Source organism: Dipodomys merriami, unplaced genomic scaffold (assembly GCF_024711535.1).
Source record: "Dipodomys merriami isolate MVZ:Mamm:240054 unplaced genomic scaffold, mDipMer1.0.p SCAF_49, whole genome shotgun sequence".
In the NCBI taxonomy this organism is placed as follows: domain Eukaryota; kingdom Metazoa; phylum Chordata; class Mammalia; order Rodentia; family Heteromyidae; genus Dipodomys; species Dipodomys merriami.
This window is the reverse complement of record NW_027206057.1, coordinates 6,100,799-6,118,348: the sequence shown is the minus strand read 5'-3', so window position 1 is coordinate 6,118,348 and position 17,550 is coordinate 6,100,799. Positions and strand designations below refer to the sequence as shown.

Sequence of the window (17,550 nt, the reverse complement as noted above, 5' to 3'; positions counted from 1 at the left end):
GAATTCAGGCCCTATGACTGGCAAAAAAAACAAAACAAAACTAGAGACTGAAAGTAGTTTTCCTGTGACATATTTGCTTCCGTTTTTATTGTACTGTTCTATTCCTAAATCTATATCCTAAATTTGTGTTCGTCTCCTCAAGATGCCCTTACGATGTATTATACTTGTGGTTTGTGGAATCTTGAGACATGGACTGTTGATATTATGTAGTTAGCTACAAGGTCATTTTCTTAGGAAATTCTATTTGATAAATGAAATCTCCTTTTCAACATATACTTCATAAATTCACAGTTCAAGGAAGATTTTCAAGTGCCAAAATAATTGACTTATCAAAGAGAGATTGCCCAGAGAAACAAACAGAAGAGAACCCTCACTCGATTTCTTTGTTACTCTTCTGAATTTCTGTGACATGTTGAGTAAGTTATACAAGTTTATTAAAGGCCATGTTGAAAATATGGAAAAATAAAAAAACTTAAATTTTCCTGTTAAAATCAATTGCAACTAATATGTTGGCTTATCTCATTTATAATTGTTTTTGTATATTGTAGGTATTTATAAAGTCAGTTAAATTTTTGTTGTGCTTACAGTTTTGCAACAAATTTTTCACTCAGTATAGCATGAATATTTTCCATGTTATTAAAAATTACTTTGTCTTTGGTAACCAGTGACTCACACTTGAAATCCTAGCTATTTAGGAGGCTGAGACCAGGAGGAATCAGGTTCAATACCAGGCTAGGGGCAAGGGGAAATTCCAAATGACTTCATTTTCAGTTGGCCAACAAAAAGCTAGAGTTGTGGCTGAAGTGGTAGAACTCTAGCTATGAATAAGCAAGCCAGTGAGTGTGAGGCCCTGAATTTAAGTCCTGCATACTGGCATAAAAAATAAAATTATTTGGCATATCCCATGATGGTTACGCAATACCCTGCAATATAACAGTTCCATAATTTACCTTTTCTTTGATTTTGTGAACACTTACTTAGATTCTAATTATTACAAATCATGACACAGTCACTGTTAACTTTGGGACTTATTTATTGAATACATATTTTATTTTGCGCAGTAAGCTATACAGAATGTTTGTTTTTAATGTGTCCAGGAATCATGATTATTTTTGTTGCTTCCACTTTTTCCCTTGTATTCTTCTTCTTTCGTCTTCTTCTTTCTTCTTCTTCTTCTTCTTCTTCTTCTTCTTCTTCTTCTTCTTCTTCTTCTTCTTCTTCTTCTTCTTCTTCTTCTTCTTCTTCGTCTTCTTCGTCTTCTTCTTCTTCGTCTTCGTCTTCTTCGTCTTCTTCTTCGTCTTCTTCGTCTTCTTCGTCTTCTTCGTCTTCTTCGTCGTCGTCGTCGTCTTCGTCGTCGTCTTCTTCTTCTTCTTCTTCTTCTTCTTCTTCTTCTTCTTCTTCTTCTTCTTCTTCTTCTTCTTCTTCTTCTTCTTCTTCTTCTCCTCCTCTTCTTCTTCTTCTTCTCCTCTTCTTCTTCTTCTTCTTCTTCTTCTTCTTCTTCTTCTTCTTCTTCTTCTTCTTCTTCTTCTTCTTCTTCTTCTTCTTCTTCTTCCTCCTCCTCCTCCTCCTCCTCCTCCTCCTCCTCCTCCTCCTCCTCCTCCTCCTCCTCCTCCTCCTCCTCCTCCTCCTCTTCCTCCTCCTCCTCCTCCTCCTCCTCCTCCCCCCCCTCCTCCTCCTCCTCCTCCTCCTTCTTCTTCTTCTTCTTTCTTCTTTCTTCTTCTTCTTTTTGGTCCATCATGGGGCTTGAACTCTGGGCCTCGGTGCTTTTCCTAAGCTCTTTAGCCTAAGGTGAGTGCTCTACCACTTGAGTCACAGCACCACTTCTGGTTTTCTCATGGTTTATTGGAGACAAGAGTCTCATAGACTTTCCTGCCTGGTCTAGCTTTGAACCCTGATCCTTAGCACTTAGCCTCCTGAGTAGCTAGGATTACAGGCCTGAGCCACCAGTGCCCTGCTCCTTGTATACTTAACTGAAGAAAGATGTTTTTTTTTCCTTGTCCCCCCCCCCCTTGGTTGAATCAAAGTCCTGCTGTGTAAGCCAAAATTGACCATCCTCCTTCCTCAACCTCCTGAGAGCTAGGATCATAGGCAACTCCCACCATGCCTCCCCAGCTTCTGAAGGCAGTTTTTAAGCTTAAAAAGCAATAGATTTAAAAAAACAAAAAAACACTTGATTGAGGTGTTTATATATAAACTCTGAAACAGGTTAGAAAATAAAATGACAAATCCTGATGATATCAGTTTATAATGAAAATGCTTACAGACTCTTAAATATAGCTTACTAGGGAAAGGGTGGGAGTGAGTCAAGTTGTTACCATTTGTTCCAGGAGAGGCATTTTGGATGAATGCCATGGACTTTCACAAAGATGTCCTTTGATTTTAGTCTTCTCTGTTCCACTTGACCTTTCCCAAAGTAATTTCTGAAGCAAATGCATATACTAAAGTATAAGAAGGTAGCATATTTCCTGTAGTTAATTTAAACCAGGCAATTCTTTTCTTCCAAAATGTTACTTCTGGTCTTGAATTTGAGTGTAGAATAGTCATGTCAGATAACTTACTTGGGTGACTACAGAGGGCAGCCCATCTAATCAGCTGGAAAATCTGATTGGATTTCAGTGCTGTCCTTGCCAATGAGTCTTTCCTGTTGAGAACACAGCATGCTGAGATGTGAGAGTTAAGTGATAGAGCATCTCTGCATGTGGCTCTTGTCTGCTCATTTCATGGTCCTCAAGGAATTGTGCTGGCTGTGCATGGCCATTTTCCCTATATTATAGACTAGGGGACCAAAGTTAGAAGATCGTCATCCGGCCAAGGTCACGGCTTACAGATGACTTTTGGGCAGAGAACCTCTCAGTGCTATCCCCACAAGCTGTTAGAGAATTCTTAGTCATATAATTATGGGCTGATAGGAGAAGCCATCTTAAATTATATTTTAAACAAATATTAAAACAATATAAAGAAGAATTTAGTGTGTGACTTAACTTATAACTATGACAAAACAAATGTGGATACTTAAAGACTGACTTTTTAAAATAGGAGATGATTAGATCGGGGGTTGGGGAAAGACTCTCATTTTTTAAAAAAAATTACTTTCCTAGAGTTTTTGATGACTAGGATGCGGCTGTCATGATTGTGACTTCATCCATTGTACATACGTTCATATTCTCAGGCTCTCCATCCTATACTTTTTATAAACACCATGTAAACTTGGAAGAGGGAAATGTTTTTGTTGGCAACACTTCTATAGAAAAAGCAGAAACTGGTGGGGCCCTGCAAGTGATATATTGACTGGAAACAGGAACTATAAAGACTGCATTTAATTTTGATACTATTTAGAAGGTAGATTCCAAGCAAGAGAGAATTACTATCAAATATTTGCTGGGAGGCAGGAAAACAGATAAAAATGAGATCTGTATCTCATGTATGTTTGACTGTAATGATTTGATATGTTGTGCTTCTTTTTGCAACTGTCACTCCCAAATGTCTAATATGGGGTGCCAGCAAAGAATGCAGATATAGGGCATTAACTCAGCGATGGATGCATAATCACTGGATCCTCAAATTTTAAAACTCCAGGGCTTCATTGAAAGTTGGGAGAAATACATTTATAATAAATATTAAGAATATTGATTTGCACAAGTGAAAATCAACTTTTCAAAACCATCAGTAAAACACTATCTAAAAAGATGGTGCAAGCTAAAAATTGGTAGATTCACTAACATGCAGATTGGTTCATTGTGAGTTATGAGATGTTAAGAGCGTTCGTGCAGATGTTCATTCAGTAATCCTTTCTGGTCACCTAATTTTTTGATGTACTATTGCAGAACGCCACTTGACAAACAAAATTCTGGTCCAGTTGATTTGTTGACTGACCAAGGATGTCTGTATTCCTGTACTGGCAGCCCAGTAGTACTTGCCACATCATCTCTTGTTTCAATCTGCACATATAGGCATTGATCTTTTATTTAGGAAAAAATGCTAAGTATAAGCCAGAAGATAAATTAAGTGGAATAAAAAACAAGGTCTACAAAATCTAAATCCTCAATTGTTTTTATTAGATAGGAGAGACATAAAATTACTCTGACAAGTGCCTGTCAATATTTCCAAGGCTTACGTTCAGTTTCTGTACTTAAGCCATTCATGAACAATTACTAGGCCAGTACTGGCCTGTGTTCCCTGTGTTCAGAAAAATTGTTTTAGACTTTTTCTTTATGTTCCTATTCCTTCCCGTCCTCATTTTTTTCTGCACATGGTTTTCTTCCTATTATGCTCCCCCTTCCCCTGAAAATAATTATTGCAAGGGTTGTTAGAGTAAAGGGCACTGATTGATACAAAGATGAGTTTCATTTTTTGGCTTTTCCTTTCTTTTTCTTTTTTTTCTTCTTCTTCTTCTTTTTTTTCTTTTTGCAGTCCTGGGGCTTGAACTCAAGACCTGGGCACTGTCCCTTAGCTTCTTTTACTCAAGGCTAGCACTCTACCACTTGAGCCACAACACCACTTCTGGCTTTTTCTATTTATGTGGTCCTGAGGAGTGGAACCCAGGGCTTCAGGCATGCTAGGCAAGCACTCTATCACTAGGTCACATTGCCCAGCCCGTTTGGCTTTTTCTAATAAAATGAATGTCAAATGTGATAGCATACCCTTGGCAAAAAATGTATGGTCTATCCAATTTTAAGACTCTGGACTAGTGTTTCTTAAAATGTAACTGAAGAATCTTTTTTTTTTTTTTTTTTTTTGTCAATTGTGGATCTTGAACTCTGGGCCTGGGCACTGTCCCTGAGCTTTTCAGCTCAAGACTAGCGCTCTACCCCTCGAGCCACAGAGCCACTTCTGGCTTTTGCTGTTTATGTGGTGCTCAGGAATCAAACCCAGGGCCTCATGCATGTGAGGCAAGCACTCTACCACTGAGCCACCTTCCCAGCCCCCTGAAGAACCATTTGTATCAAGCTGGTCTTTACTGTAGTCTCTTAAGGCCAATCCTATAGCTATAGAGAATCAGAATTTCTGTGGTTTGCTTTATGGAGTTTGAATTTTACACAGGAATTCCAGAAGGTTCTCATATACAATAAAATTTTGAAAACTACTCTTTTATTGAATCTATGTAATATATTTGATTTTTGAATTATATACTATGGTAATAATTATAAATGTCAGTTTAAAATGTTTATTAATGTAAGTATGTTGGAGTCTCAATATGTTTTTATCAACACATCTTCATATTATATTATTGGTTCATTTCTGTCTCAGCTGACTGCAAAACATTACTGGAAAATTACAGATAGAGAGTGAATATAGCCCCCTTTCAATCATTTACATACTCCCTACTTGTTAATTGCATGAGGTGGGGGAGGTCTTCTCTTTTCTCTTAACTTCCTTCTGTCCTTCCTTCCTGCCTTCCTTCCTTGTTTCTTTGTGATAGGATCACACTGTACAACCCAGAGTAGCCTTAAAATCAAAACCCCCTTGCCTCACCTTCTCAAGTACTAGAATTATAGGAGTGTACCACCATGCTTTGCTTTGGTTGCTTCATTTTAAATGCAGATTTTTAAGTAATGTATTCTGAACCCCTTCCATACTTACACTGACATAATTTTATTTGAATAACAAATAGCGTATCTATAGAGCCCATTAACCATGTAGTTAACTATTTATACACTGAATGGGAGAAATATATAAATTGCTTAAATATTTCACTTAAAAATGCTGTTGTTAACTCTAAAGATTTACTTGTGGAATTGGGCGCTGGTGGCTCACGCCTGTAATCCTAGCTACTCAGGAGGCTGAGATCTGAGGATCCCGGTTCAAAGCCAGCCCGGGTAGGAGAGACTGTGAGACTCCTATCTCCAATAAACCACCAGAAAACCGGAAGTGGCGCTGTAGCTCAAGTGGTAGAGCGCTCGCCTTGAGCTGAAGAGCTGAGGGACAGCACCCAGGCCCAGAGTTCAAGCCCCACGACCGACAAAAAAAAAAAAGATTTACTTGTTAGAAGCCTGTCCACAGTGTGGTGACATGGATAGGGAAGAGGAGGGTGGGATAGCTTGTGAGAGATGGGGGAGGGGACAGTAATTGCCCTGATTTATTTTCCTGAGAGAGTCATTATGAAAGAGCAAAATAGACCCCCCCCCCAGCTCTCTGGTTTCCTGGTTGTCATGTGATCTCTCGTATATGTGCTCCCAGCACCCTACCATCTACCATAATGTCAAACAGTAGGAGGCCCTGAACAAAGCCAGCACAATGCCTCAACCTCCAAACTCCTGAACTCTCTGATTTTCATAAAGAACCCAGCCTCAAATGTATTGTTGCAGCTATACACTTGTCTTTACATTAATATGGAGTTTATACAATGTTCAGCATTAGGAAAAAGTATAACAGTTTTAGATATTAATATGAAATTCACCTGTAAGAAGAAAATACTAAATTCTAAGAGCTTCAAGATACATGCTCAAATAAATAATAAATTAAAAGCGAACACGGCCATACCTAAGTTCTTTTAATTCTATAGTAGAAACAGGTAAATGCAAAGAAACCACAGTTCAATTGTTCTTATTTGCCCATACCTCTCTGAATTTGGAGTGTATTACATAAACTTGAGAGTATTGATCTGTTAAAAGGAAGACGCATTTATTTTTTTTAATGAAGGATGGTATTTTGGCTTGAATAAACATTGGTAATAGGATTTCCTTGTCTACCTAAGTTGACAAAATCTGTTCTTTGGAGACTTCCCTTTCTTCCAAAGAATATTGTTGATTTTCCAGATAAAACTTCAAAACCCTAAAAAAGTGTCATGCCCATAATTACTTTTACTGAACTGAGCTGTTGGTTGCGGAATTGTAGAGGCCTTAGAATGCTTCCCTACACCTTTACTACTTCATTCCTCCTGATTATAGTATTGGAACTCTTTGAACTCAGTCCCTTATCTGAGGGATAATAAAACCTCCTAGAATTGCTGTAAAAATTCCACCAGTGAATGATTCTGAAATAGCGAGCACAGTTTTGGGCTGTCAGTGAATCTTATTTAGTTATTGTTGGAGGAAGCTGTGTAAGAGTGAAAGGTGTGTAAGTTTGATGTCATGGATCTGAAACCCAGCTAGCAATCTGTGCAAGCAAATCACTCAGTCTTTCTATGCCCCAGTTTCCTGCATTTGTGAATTGAGGACTGTATTAGCTATCCTAGAAAGAAATGTCTAGAAACACTTTATCTAGCATGTATTAAATTCTGGACAAATAACAGGGAAAAGCCATTAAACAAAAACACCACCAACAAAAAAACAAACAAACAAAAAACCAACATGTATTTCCCATATGTGTATCAGCTTGGGGTTAGAGTTGAGAGTTGGTTTTCTTTTAGCGGCTATTTCACTTTTGCATGCATTTATCATCAAGCTTTCTCATTTACAAACAAACTGCTATGTATTTCCGTTGGAAGATTTTGGGAATCTGAGAACAGAGTGAGGACCAGATGCCTGAGCATGGATCTGCCTGCTTTATGAGCACAGGGTCAGAAGGAAAAGCTTCCCATAAACATCACAGCAGAGAGGCGGACACATGCTGGGAGGCTTCAATAATGTATGTGGTGATGTCAGACTCAAAGGCATGCAAGATGCATAAACACAAAGGAGATTTATAAAGGCCTTTCAGGAAAAGACTGTTCCTTCCTGGTGCTCTAACCTTGATTCTGGTTTGCATTTTTGGTGCCTGCACAAAGGTAGATAAAGGAGACACTGCAGCACTTTTCCATTGTCAGGTTGTATTGTAATATAAGGATTGTCTTCACTTTCTCTAACTTGGCTTTACTGTCAATAAACATTCTGAGCTTTGAGGAATAAGCTATTTAGTTAAGTGATATCTTTAGTTTTCTGTGATTAATCCATTCAGCAGCCACAAATCTCAGTTCCTCCCACAGGCATCCTTGCTAGATCAATAGTTTTGAAAGCTGAGAACTCAATCAATTGGGCATTTAGAAAATGATCCAGTAGGGAAAAGGAACCATTTCCATACCACTGTTCTTATGCATGTTCTTCCCTCTCTTATATTGGTATTTAAAATTTCTAGAATTTGTTTTCTGTTACTGGCCTCATCCTCCTCTTACCTTAGTGTCCTGGTCATGGTAACTTTCCCTCCATCTTTGAAAGTGCCATGTTTATTCTCAAATGTAAGTTCCACAAGGGTGGGGATCTGTGTTTTGTTTACAACTGTCTCCCCATATCTAGCAGCATATGATATCATAGTAATGTGAAAGCATAAAGATTCATAATAAAGATTGTTATAAATGTGCTTTCCCATTTTATATGTTGGCATTGATTGTGGTGGTCTTTCATCACAGAGGAATACGGATTGGAGAGAAAAAATAGCATTTGCAAATAATGAGGTCTCACATTATATCCTCTGTTATACCTTCTCAGTGCAGTTGTTTAATATTGAAGAGATGCTGGCGAAACTGTGTTTAAAAAAATACTGTCTCTCCTGAGAAAGTGCATACGAGTATAACTGCCTTAAATCTTAGCAGCCACACTCTGCAATGTAAGTTCCTTTCTTGTCAACTAGGAAATCTAGTTTCATTATGACAGTACCTTATGCTAGCAGGAGTAGCTGTCCTTTATACAGGACAAGAGTCTGTCACATGGTGATATTGGTAATGGGATGATCTAGGGTACAGTTAATGTGGCATGCCTGGCAAGTGCTACCATATTTGGAAGGCAAAGTATGTGGCTCAGATGAGTAGAGTGATGAGAGCATTAGACAGCAGAGCAAGTAAGATTCTCATTAACCCATAGGGAGTCTGTTGGTCCATATTTGAAAAGTAGTCGAGTTTGAGATGATGGAATCATTTTAGGAGGCATGAAAACAGAGATGCTCACATTGCTGAATCTATTTGATATTGGTAAGCTGTAGCCACCTATGAAGTCAGTACCAGAAAGTGATTTTGCCCTTCCTAGGTTTATTTTCCCAAATTACTAATGGTGACTGAGTCCACTGTGGACCCATTGCCATTTGATAGTGACATTTATAGCATTTCGACAATATTACTTAAGGTTGGCAAAAAGTTTGATTTGAATATGAATTGCCCCTTCTCAAAAGTCTCCTGTGTTGAAGGCTTAGTCCTCAGCTCGTGGATCTGATCACTGAGAAGTGACTAGGTCAATGGATTAATCTACCAATTGATTCATAATTTGATGGGATTGTTGGGAGGTGATGGATACTTTTCAGAGTGGGAACCTAGCTGAAGGAAGTAGGCCACAGGGAGGAAGGAGCAAGGAGGGTTTCCGAGGATATAGCTTATCTTCCACCCCTGTTTCCTGGCTGCCATCTCATTTAAGGTCCTCCTGTCTCATCTTTCTGCGTGCTGGGATTGCTGTTGTACACTACTGCATCCAGATCCCTTCTTTGTTTACATCAGATATTCTGCCCCAGCAACAACAAAAGAAGTGACCAACATACAGTGATGTAAAAGAGCTTGGACCTGGGCATCATTCAGATGTGACTTCTTTCCAATGAGTTTCCTTATCTGTAACCTGGTTCTAATAACACAACTGACCTCAATCTTAGTACAAAGCAAAACTCATTAGAGACTAGTTTTAAATTATCTACATTGTGTCCCTGACACATTGCAGGAATTCTGTACATGCTTGGTGTTATTGCTTTAAAAAGATTATTAAGTATTTGTAGAAGAAGTTACAATTCCACAAGTCAAGTTTATGAGTGTAGAGCATCTTGATCAATGTCACCCCTTCCATCATTCGCTCTAATCCCCCTCCCCAAGTTACTGAAGTTGAGTTTTTACACATTGGCTGAAATGCCTACATCTGCTCACTCCTCCCTCCATTTGTGTGCTTTCTCCTCTCACACAAGTTTCTTCTGACACTGGAAAGTCATAATGATTTGTTTAATAGACTTTTCTTAAAGTTCAGACGAGAACTGCATAGAGTAGTAATTTTCATAGAGTTCCAGACTTGCTATGTTCATTCATCTGATTTCAGTCCTCAGACCAAACTTGTGTGGCATTGTGGCTCCTCTGAGCTTCTGGGCAAAGGGCATCTGACTGACCATTTTGGAGGAAAATGGAGCCCCAAGGTGTAGTGTCAGCCTAAGTGAGTCTTCCTCAGGTCACAGCAAATGCCCCAGACAAATAAGGACATTTCACTCTCCTTTCTTGGAAGTCAGCTGGAAAGAATGATCTTGTAACCTTTGATTGCAATCAGTCAGCTTTAATAATTGCAGTGGTTGACATAAGTGAGTGAGTGTCCAGCTTCAGGAGGCTCCTTTCTCCTTGGAAAATGGATGAATCTACAGTACAGATCCCCCACCACAGCCCTTCCCAGTGTGAGACAGAGACACTAGCCACATTGATGATTGTATCCATTTTTACATTAAAAACAAAGTAAGGTCGGATGATAACTTCTGGATTGAAAGCCACATTTTTTTTTTTAAATTTTCATTAAAACAGAATGTTTGAAAAGGCTTTGGTCTTTTAGAAGGGTTTAAAATCAATCACAAGTGCTCAAATTCCATTCTGGACTGGTTATGCTATCCCAAGCCTCATTTAGCAGAATGCTAGAGTTGATGGACGTTAAGGGCAGGATGGAGCTCCTGTATAATGGCAGTCAAACAGCAAGCCTCCCTCTGTGAGAGCAGGCAGCCCTGTGTACACATAACTTATTCCCTGGAATTCTTCCATGGAAAAGCAAAGGAAGGAAGCTGAGGGGAGGATGGGCCGATTGCATCCTGTCCCCTTATAGGGGTGTGGTCACAATTGCCTCAGCCATAGGCACAGAATACTATGTGTTTTTTCACTTAGGATGCATAAACAGAGATAAGCTGATCGAGAGGCAGGCAGGAGGAGGGGCCTGATGGGGGGTGGCGGTTCTTAGTGGTTTTTACTTGGTTAGGAGTCTCCTCGTAGAGGTCTGCTCTGGAGCTACCTACTCTTACGTTTCTAGAATGTTTGGGAAAGAGGAAGAGGGCCAGGAGCATGAATGAAGTGGACCCACAAGGGCTCAGAACCACCTTTGGAATCCAGACTTGGGTTCTAGCTGCTGTGATAAAAGAAATTGCCACATGGCTCAGCCAGGTGCGTGATTTTAAGGAGAGTACAACATGCTTTTTCTTGCTACTTCCTAAACCTGGTCTCTAATGATGGATTCTACCCAGGCAAAAGCAGAGATAAAGTCTTTGGGATTGTATGAGGTAAGAAACTGGAAAATTCTGTGAAATGAATTTCACTCTCACCTCATAACCTGGCCCAGGCATTTGGATTTATAGTCCTTTCTATCTTTCACTTTGAAATTTTCTTAAATTGGGTTATCTGCACATTTAAGAGCTTCATTAGGGACAGTTATTAATGAAGTATGTGGTATATTTATCCTATTGAGTCACCTGGTGACCAGATGCAGGAGGACAGGGCTGGGATTAAAGTCTATGAAATGTTACAAAGAAACAGGCAAGTGGCTCATTGTGACTTTCCGTCATCTCACAGATTTTAAATAGGATACTTTACTGTGATGTTAAATATGGGTTCTATCATCAGAATGCTTTTCAAAATGACATTAGATTGAATATAAAAAGATCTTATGACAGGTTATTTGAACTTGGAAAAATAAAGTTTTTTTTTGAATGAATGAAATTTAAAGCTCTTTTAAGAAATGGGATATTACAACATTTACTTTTTAAAGTAAAACACACTCATATAGTAATTAAAAACAATTAATAATAATCACAGTAACAAATGCTTTTCAGAGCTAGCATTTTATCTTTATTAATCCATTTAAATGTATTCACTCATTTAACCTTTCACTTAAATATGGACAAATATCACTAGACAATCATGCTTTAGAGACTTGATATGCTGACAATCTTACAATAGAGCTTTGAGAACAAAACTTTTGTTTTAAGATGTTTTCTTATGATTCTGTAGCAAACTAACCAATTTCTTAAGGATATTCTGAAATTTACAAGCAGAGAACATATTTTAATTAATTGTTTAAAAACTGGAATGAATCCTAAGCTAAGCTGGGTTCTATTTGAATCTCTTACAAATTATATTCTCTAATGAAAAATGTTGTCTTGGCTATAAAATTCCAGTCTGAGGTTCTAGCCTGAAGTGTGGATGTCGATTTTATTGCCACATAGGAATCAATTGGCATTTAATTTAGTGCCTTGTAGCCAGGAATGGTAAGATTTCTGGTACATTGTATAGATTCTCGTGAATTATGTGGTAGAATGCCAGTACTGTCCTCACTGAGCTTAGTTCAGTAATAAAAAATAAGTTGATGATGTAGCAAAGATTCAGGCAAGTAGTCTGATTTCTGGAAAGGTCATTTATCTTTTAATCAAGGAGAGTTCTATAGGAAGCAGCCACTTCAGCAAAATCATTCTTTAGGATCAGTAGCAATGAATGTTTCAGAAATACTGCGTCAACATGCCTACCCCTCACTACTACTTTTCATTACTACTTCTCACTTTCAACAAAGTCTAGATTAATTTCAACAAGTGTTTAGTTCATTTAGTAACCTTGTTAAATATTGCTCTTTATAGTTCTTGATTCCCATTGTGTGAGGTAAGATCAAAAGAAGAATTTATTCCTAATCCAAGGATCTTTTTGTGTTAGATACTGTATTTTACAGTGTATCTGAAGTAAAAGTAACAAGCTAAATGGTCTAGGCTTTTAAAATTTCATCTAGTATTTAATGGATTATTTGGAGTGTCAGCTTACTATATGTAAGCAAATAATTTGAGGAAAGGACTATATATAAAACCCTCATCATTTCTGGTGACCTTTCATATATTCTTCAGAGGCAGAGATCCTCAGGATAAACACTATTCAAATCCTAGACCCCGTGTACAGGGAGAGAGGACAGCTCCACTTGACTCAATCAAATCCATGTTGAAAGCTCACTGGTGGAGTTGTAAGTGTTGACTTCCATTTAAGAACTAGGCATAACTCAGTGGAAGAATGGATCAAGAAAACATGGTACATAGACACAATGGAATTCTATGCTTCCACTAGAAAGAATGACATTGCCCCATTCGTAAGGAAATGGAAAGACTTGGAAAGAAAATAGTAAGCGAAATAAGCCAGACCCAAAGAAACATAGGTTGCGTGGCTTCCCTCATATGTAATCATTAGAATATACCTACAAATCCACAAGTAAACCCAGTGGATAGCAAAAGACAAAAAATTACACTTGGACATGATAAAGTAAACAGGCTCTAAACATTTATACAGTGAGAACAAAGGAAGATAGTCTTAGGAGAGGATCACAAGGTCTCAATAACTATGTGTATGTAATCTTATAAAATGATGTTTATCTAAATGAATTCCAAGAAATAGAAATAAGAGTTTTTATATTGCCTTTTGTGGCTTTGTTTTGTTTTTGTTTTTCCCCTTTTGTCATTGCTTTTGATTTCTGTACCTTTTGTCTTGTTTAAGTTGATCTAATTTGGGAAAGAGAAGGGGAAGCACAGAAATGGTGGGACAAAGGGTGAACTAATGTGGCAGTGATACTCACTGGACACTATGTTGAAAGTGAACTATACAACTTGTGGGGTAGGGGGTCGGAGGAAAAAACTGGGAGAAAATGAGGGAAGAAGTGACACTGCTTGAAAAGAAATGTACTCAACACCCGATCTTTATATATCACCTTTACAATAAAAATTAAAACAAGAAAAGAACTGGGCAATATTGACAGTGATATGTGAAGTATTCCACTATGTGCTTCAGCACAGTATAGTTACTGGACACTAAAGAGTTGACATGGCTGGGCTGGGAAGTTGGCTCAGTGGTAGAGTGCTTGCCTTGCATGCATGAGGCCCTCGGTTCGATTCCTCAGCACCACATAAGCAAAAAGAAAAAAGCCAAAAGTGGTGCTGTGGCTCAAGTGGTAGAGCGCTAGCCTTGAGCTGAAGAGCTGAGGGACAGTGCCCAGGCCCAGAGTTCAGGCCCCACGACCGGACCACCCCCCCAAAAAAAAGAGTTGACATGGCCATTTGATCTTTGGCAATTGTTAAGAATTATGGTTTCAAAAACACAAATGAGCATGATTTTGCTTCCATTTATTTATATTTATGATCAGTTAGAATAAAAGATTTAAAAAAAGTGAAAATTGCGGAAATTAGGTTAAAGAATTGTGCTTTTCTGTAATCAAAACATGCCTCTCTGGAAGAAGGAAGAAATAGATAAAAATGATAAAAGTCACATGTTTTACTCCTATGATGTTGGCAGATTCACATGTAATATTTATGCTCTCCTGATAGCTTTCTGAGCCAAGTGCTGTTATTTTTTTTTTTTTATCATTCTATAGACTAAGGAAGGACTTGTCCACCATCATGAAACCAGTAAATGGAAGAAATGGAATTTAAACTTGTGGTGAGGAAACCTCAGTGTCTAGTGGGTTAATAATTTCATTACACCTGTAACCTATGGCATGTGCCTGAAAACAGAAAACCTACTTCTCTTGGCATATGGATGGTCTGTGTGGACTCAATGCCAGTAACATGGCTGTTGGTATGCAGAAGGGGTTAGAGGTACATGAGTCATAGTCAGAGATTTGTTCATAGCCCTTTGCACTAAGGGTGGTTATTTATATCTGCTGTAGTTCTATTTGCACAGGAAGGATGGCGACAGGAAGAGGGTCATGTTCAGGTTACGGCTCCAGTGCTTACAATTTGTCTGGACTGTTCTCTTGTCTTCCTATAGTCTACTGTGTACACAGCATACAGAGGACTTTTTCTTAAACCAGATTATGTTACTTCTCTGTTTTAAATCACCTAGTAGCTTGCTATTATCCTCAGAGAAGAATCCAGACTTTTCACTGTGGTCTGAATAAGCAGCACAGTATAGCATAGAGGGACATGGTTGCTGGAGCAAGGCACTGGTTTCACTTTAGCAAATACTACAGTCATGATCTGGACCCATTTCTTAACTTCTTCCTTTAGTTTCCTTATTGTTAAAAAGCTGATGTTAGTTCTCTTTTGTTGTTGTTGTTTTTTAAAAACATAATCCAAGGGTTTTTTTTAAGTTAATTTTATCAAGGTGATGTACAGAGGGGTTACAGTTACATACATAAGGTAATGAGTACATTTCTTGGTAAACATTGTTATTCATTCTTATTTAAAAAGTTGTAGGAGGTGGCCTGGCATCGGTGGCTCATGCCTGTAATCCTAGCTACTCAGGAGGCTGAGATCTGAGGATTGAGGTTCAAAGCCAGCTCAGACAAGGAAAGTCCGTGAGACTCATCTTCAATAAACCACCAGAAAACTGGAAGTGGTGTTGTGGCTTAAGTGGTAGAGCGCTTGCCTTGAGCTGAAGAGCTGAGAGATAGCACCCAGGCCCAGAGTTCAAGCCCCACGACCAAAAAAAAAAAAAAGTTGTAGGAGGTGTAAATGAGTTAGTAAAGGTGAATGCTAGGATGGTGCCTGGCACTTGAAATTTTCTCCAATGGGTTTGCTATTGCTGTTGTTGTTATTATCATTGTTGTTGTTGTTGCTATTATTATTTATTTTTTATTTTTTGGCCAGTTGTGGGGCTTGAACTCTGGGTCTAGGCGCTGTCCCTCAGCTCTTCAGCTCAATGCAATCACTCTTCCACTTGAGTCACAGTGCTACTTCTGATTTTCTGGTGGTTAATTGGAAATAAGAGTCTCACGGACTTTCCTTGCCTGGGCTGGCTTTGAACTGCAATCCTCAGATCTCAAGTCTCCTGAGTAGCTAGGATTACTGGCGTGAGCCACCAACACCTGGCTCTTGTTGGTATTAAAACTACTACTATTCCTGCTACTATTGTAGTCTACAAACTGGCCTGTCCCCATCTCTGAAGTCAGTTCTTCTCTCTGTCTCCTTCATGTTCTTACTACCACTCTTTCACTTTGATGTTCTTCTGAATGTAGTAGGCAGTCTCCTGTTTCAAGGTCTTTGCAGTTTTGTTTTTGTGTGATTTTTTTGTGTGTGTGTGGCAATATTGGGTATTGAACCCAGGCCTTGCACATGCTAAGCTAGTATGCTACCACTGAGCTACTTCCAGCCCTGAACTTTGTTTTAAGTGCTTTTCTAATCTCTTTGTGATTCACTCCTTGTTTCATGGAGACCCTTGTTGTTTTCCTATATAAAGTAATAAACACTTTCTCTTGACAAGTGGCCAAACAATGCCCTGGTTATCTAGTATTAAGCCATGCTATTCTCACATGACATTATATTACATATTTATATAATCTGCCTATGAGTCACTTTGCCACTACACCAAAATTTGCTCAGACAGGGATTTTGATCTTCTATTCCCACCTGAATTCCTGTCACTTGGAATATTTCCAGGCAGATATTGGATACTCAAGAAATATCTGATAGGGGCTGAGAAGGTGGCTCAGTGGTAGAGTATTTGCCTTGCATGCATGAGGCCCTGGGTTGGATTCCTCAGCACCACATAAGCAGAAAAAGCTGGAAGTGGCACTGTGGCTCAAATGGTAGAGTGCTTGCCATGAGCTGAAGAGCTGAGGGACAGCGCCCAGCCCCAGAGTTCAGGCCTCACGACCAACAACAACAAAAAAAGAAATATCTGTTCGTTTTTAAATACATTTCATTTTCTGTATTCTTTTTTTGTGTGTGTGTGTGTCTGGTCGTGGGGCCTGAACTCTGGGCCTGGGCACTGTCCCTCAGCTCTTCAGCTCAAGGCTGGCGCTCTACCACTTGAGCCACAGTGCCACTTCCAGCTTTTTTTCTTTTTGCTTATGTGGTGCTGAGGAATCGAACCCAGGGCCTCATGCATGCAAGGCAAGCGCTCTACCACTGAGCCACCTTCCTAGCCCCATTTTCTGTATTCTTTTTCTGAATTGCTATTTTCCTTCTGGCATTGGGACTTAAACTGTTTTCCTCTCTTTAACCTTTTTCATGTTGCCCCAAATAATAACACTTAGGAAAGATTATCTACTCTAATCTCTGTAATGTAACTTCTTTAGCAGCAAGAAGTCAGCCTCCATGTATAGATTAGGATTGAGGCATTTTATCAGCATTGTTATAGAATAAATATTCTGGAAGGGAAGAATATTGGATCTGTGCTAAGGTGCTTAACAACCTACTGGTCAGCTGCCCTATTTGAATCTTTTAGAAGAGCTTGAGGAATTTCATTTTCTTTATCCAGGTAAGATTGCTGGAAAATAGCCATAAACATTATGATGGGGAAATTGTTGTACTGACAGCAATTTGTACTTGAGAGTGACTGGGAGTTTTTAAGCCTCAAATTTTACAAAGAACACCTAGTTCCTTTTGAGATTTAAATTATGGAACTGCATATCATCTATTGAAAGTAACTTACTCTATTTTCACAATAAGATTTATTTTACATTTTTGCAATAGCTAAGTAAAATATAAATTTTTTGACTGATACATATAAGCCATTAGTCATTTTTTCATTTGAAGTGTTATCAAAGAATTTGAGTTTTCAGAAATACTGTATAGGAAATGATTTGGTTGGGGAAAAAACCTAACACATAATTTTCAGTTAGAAATGTTCTGAAAGTCTTTGTCAAGAAGAAATTGTTAAACCGGGTGCGGGTGGCTCACACC

The 17,550-nt window shown here is 38.7% G+C and overlaps 1 protein-coding gene across 8 annotated transcripts in view; it reads left to right on the top strand.

Moving 5' to 3' along the window:
• Positions 1 to 17,550, top strand: part of Hecw2 (HECT, C2 and WW domain containing E3 ubiquitin protein ligase 2) — a 369,185-nt gene that overhangs the window by 200,992 nt on the left and 150,643 nt on the right. Inside the window, exons 1-2 of one of the 8 annotated variants that reach the window (XM_069995709.1) lie at positions 10,874 to 11,068; positions 14,298 to 14,362. The exons of 5 other annotated variants lie outside the window; for them this stretch is intronic. Coding sequence is in view for 1 of the 3 variants with exons in the window: in XM_069995706.1 (XP_069851807.1) it covers positions 11,056 to 11,068 (13 nt within the window). In the remaining 2 variants the exon portion in view is untranslated. 2 more of the 8 variants (XM_069995706.1, XM_069995708.1) reach the window with 2 other exon arrangements.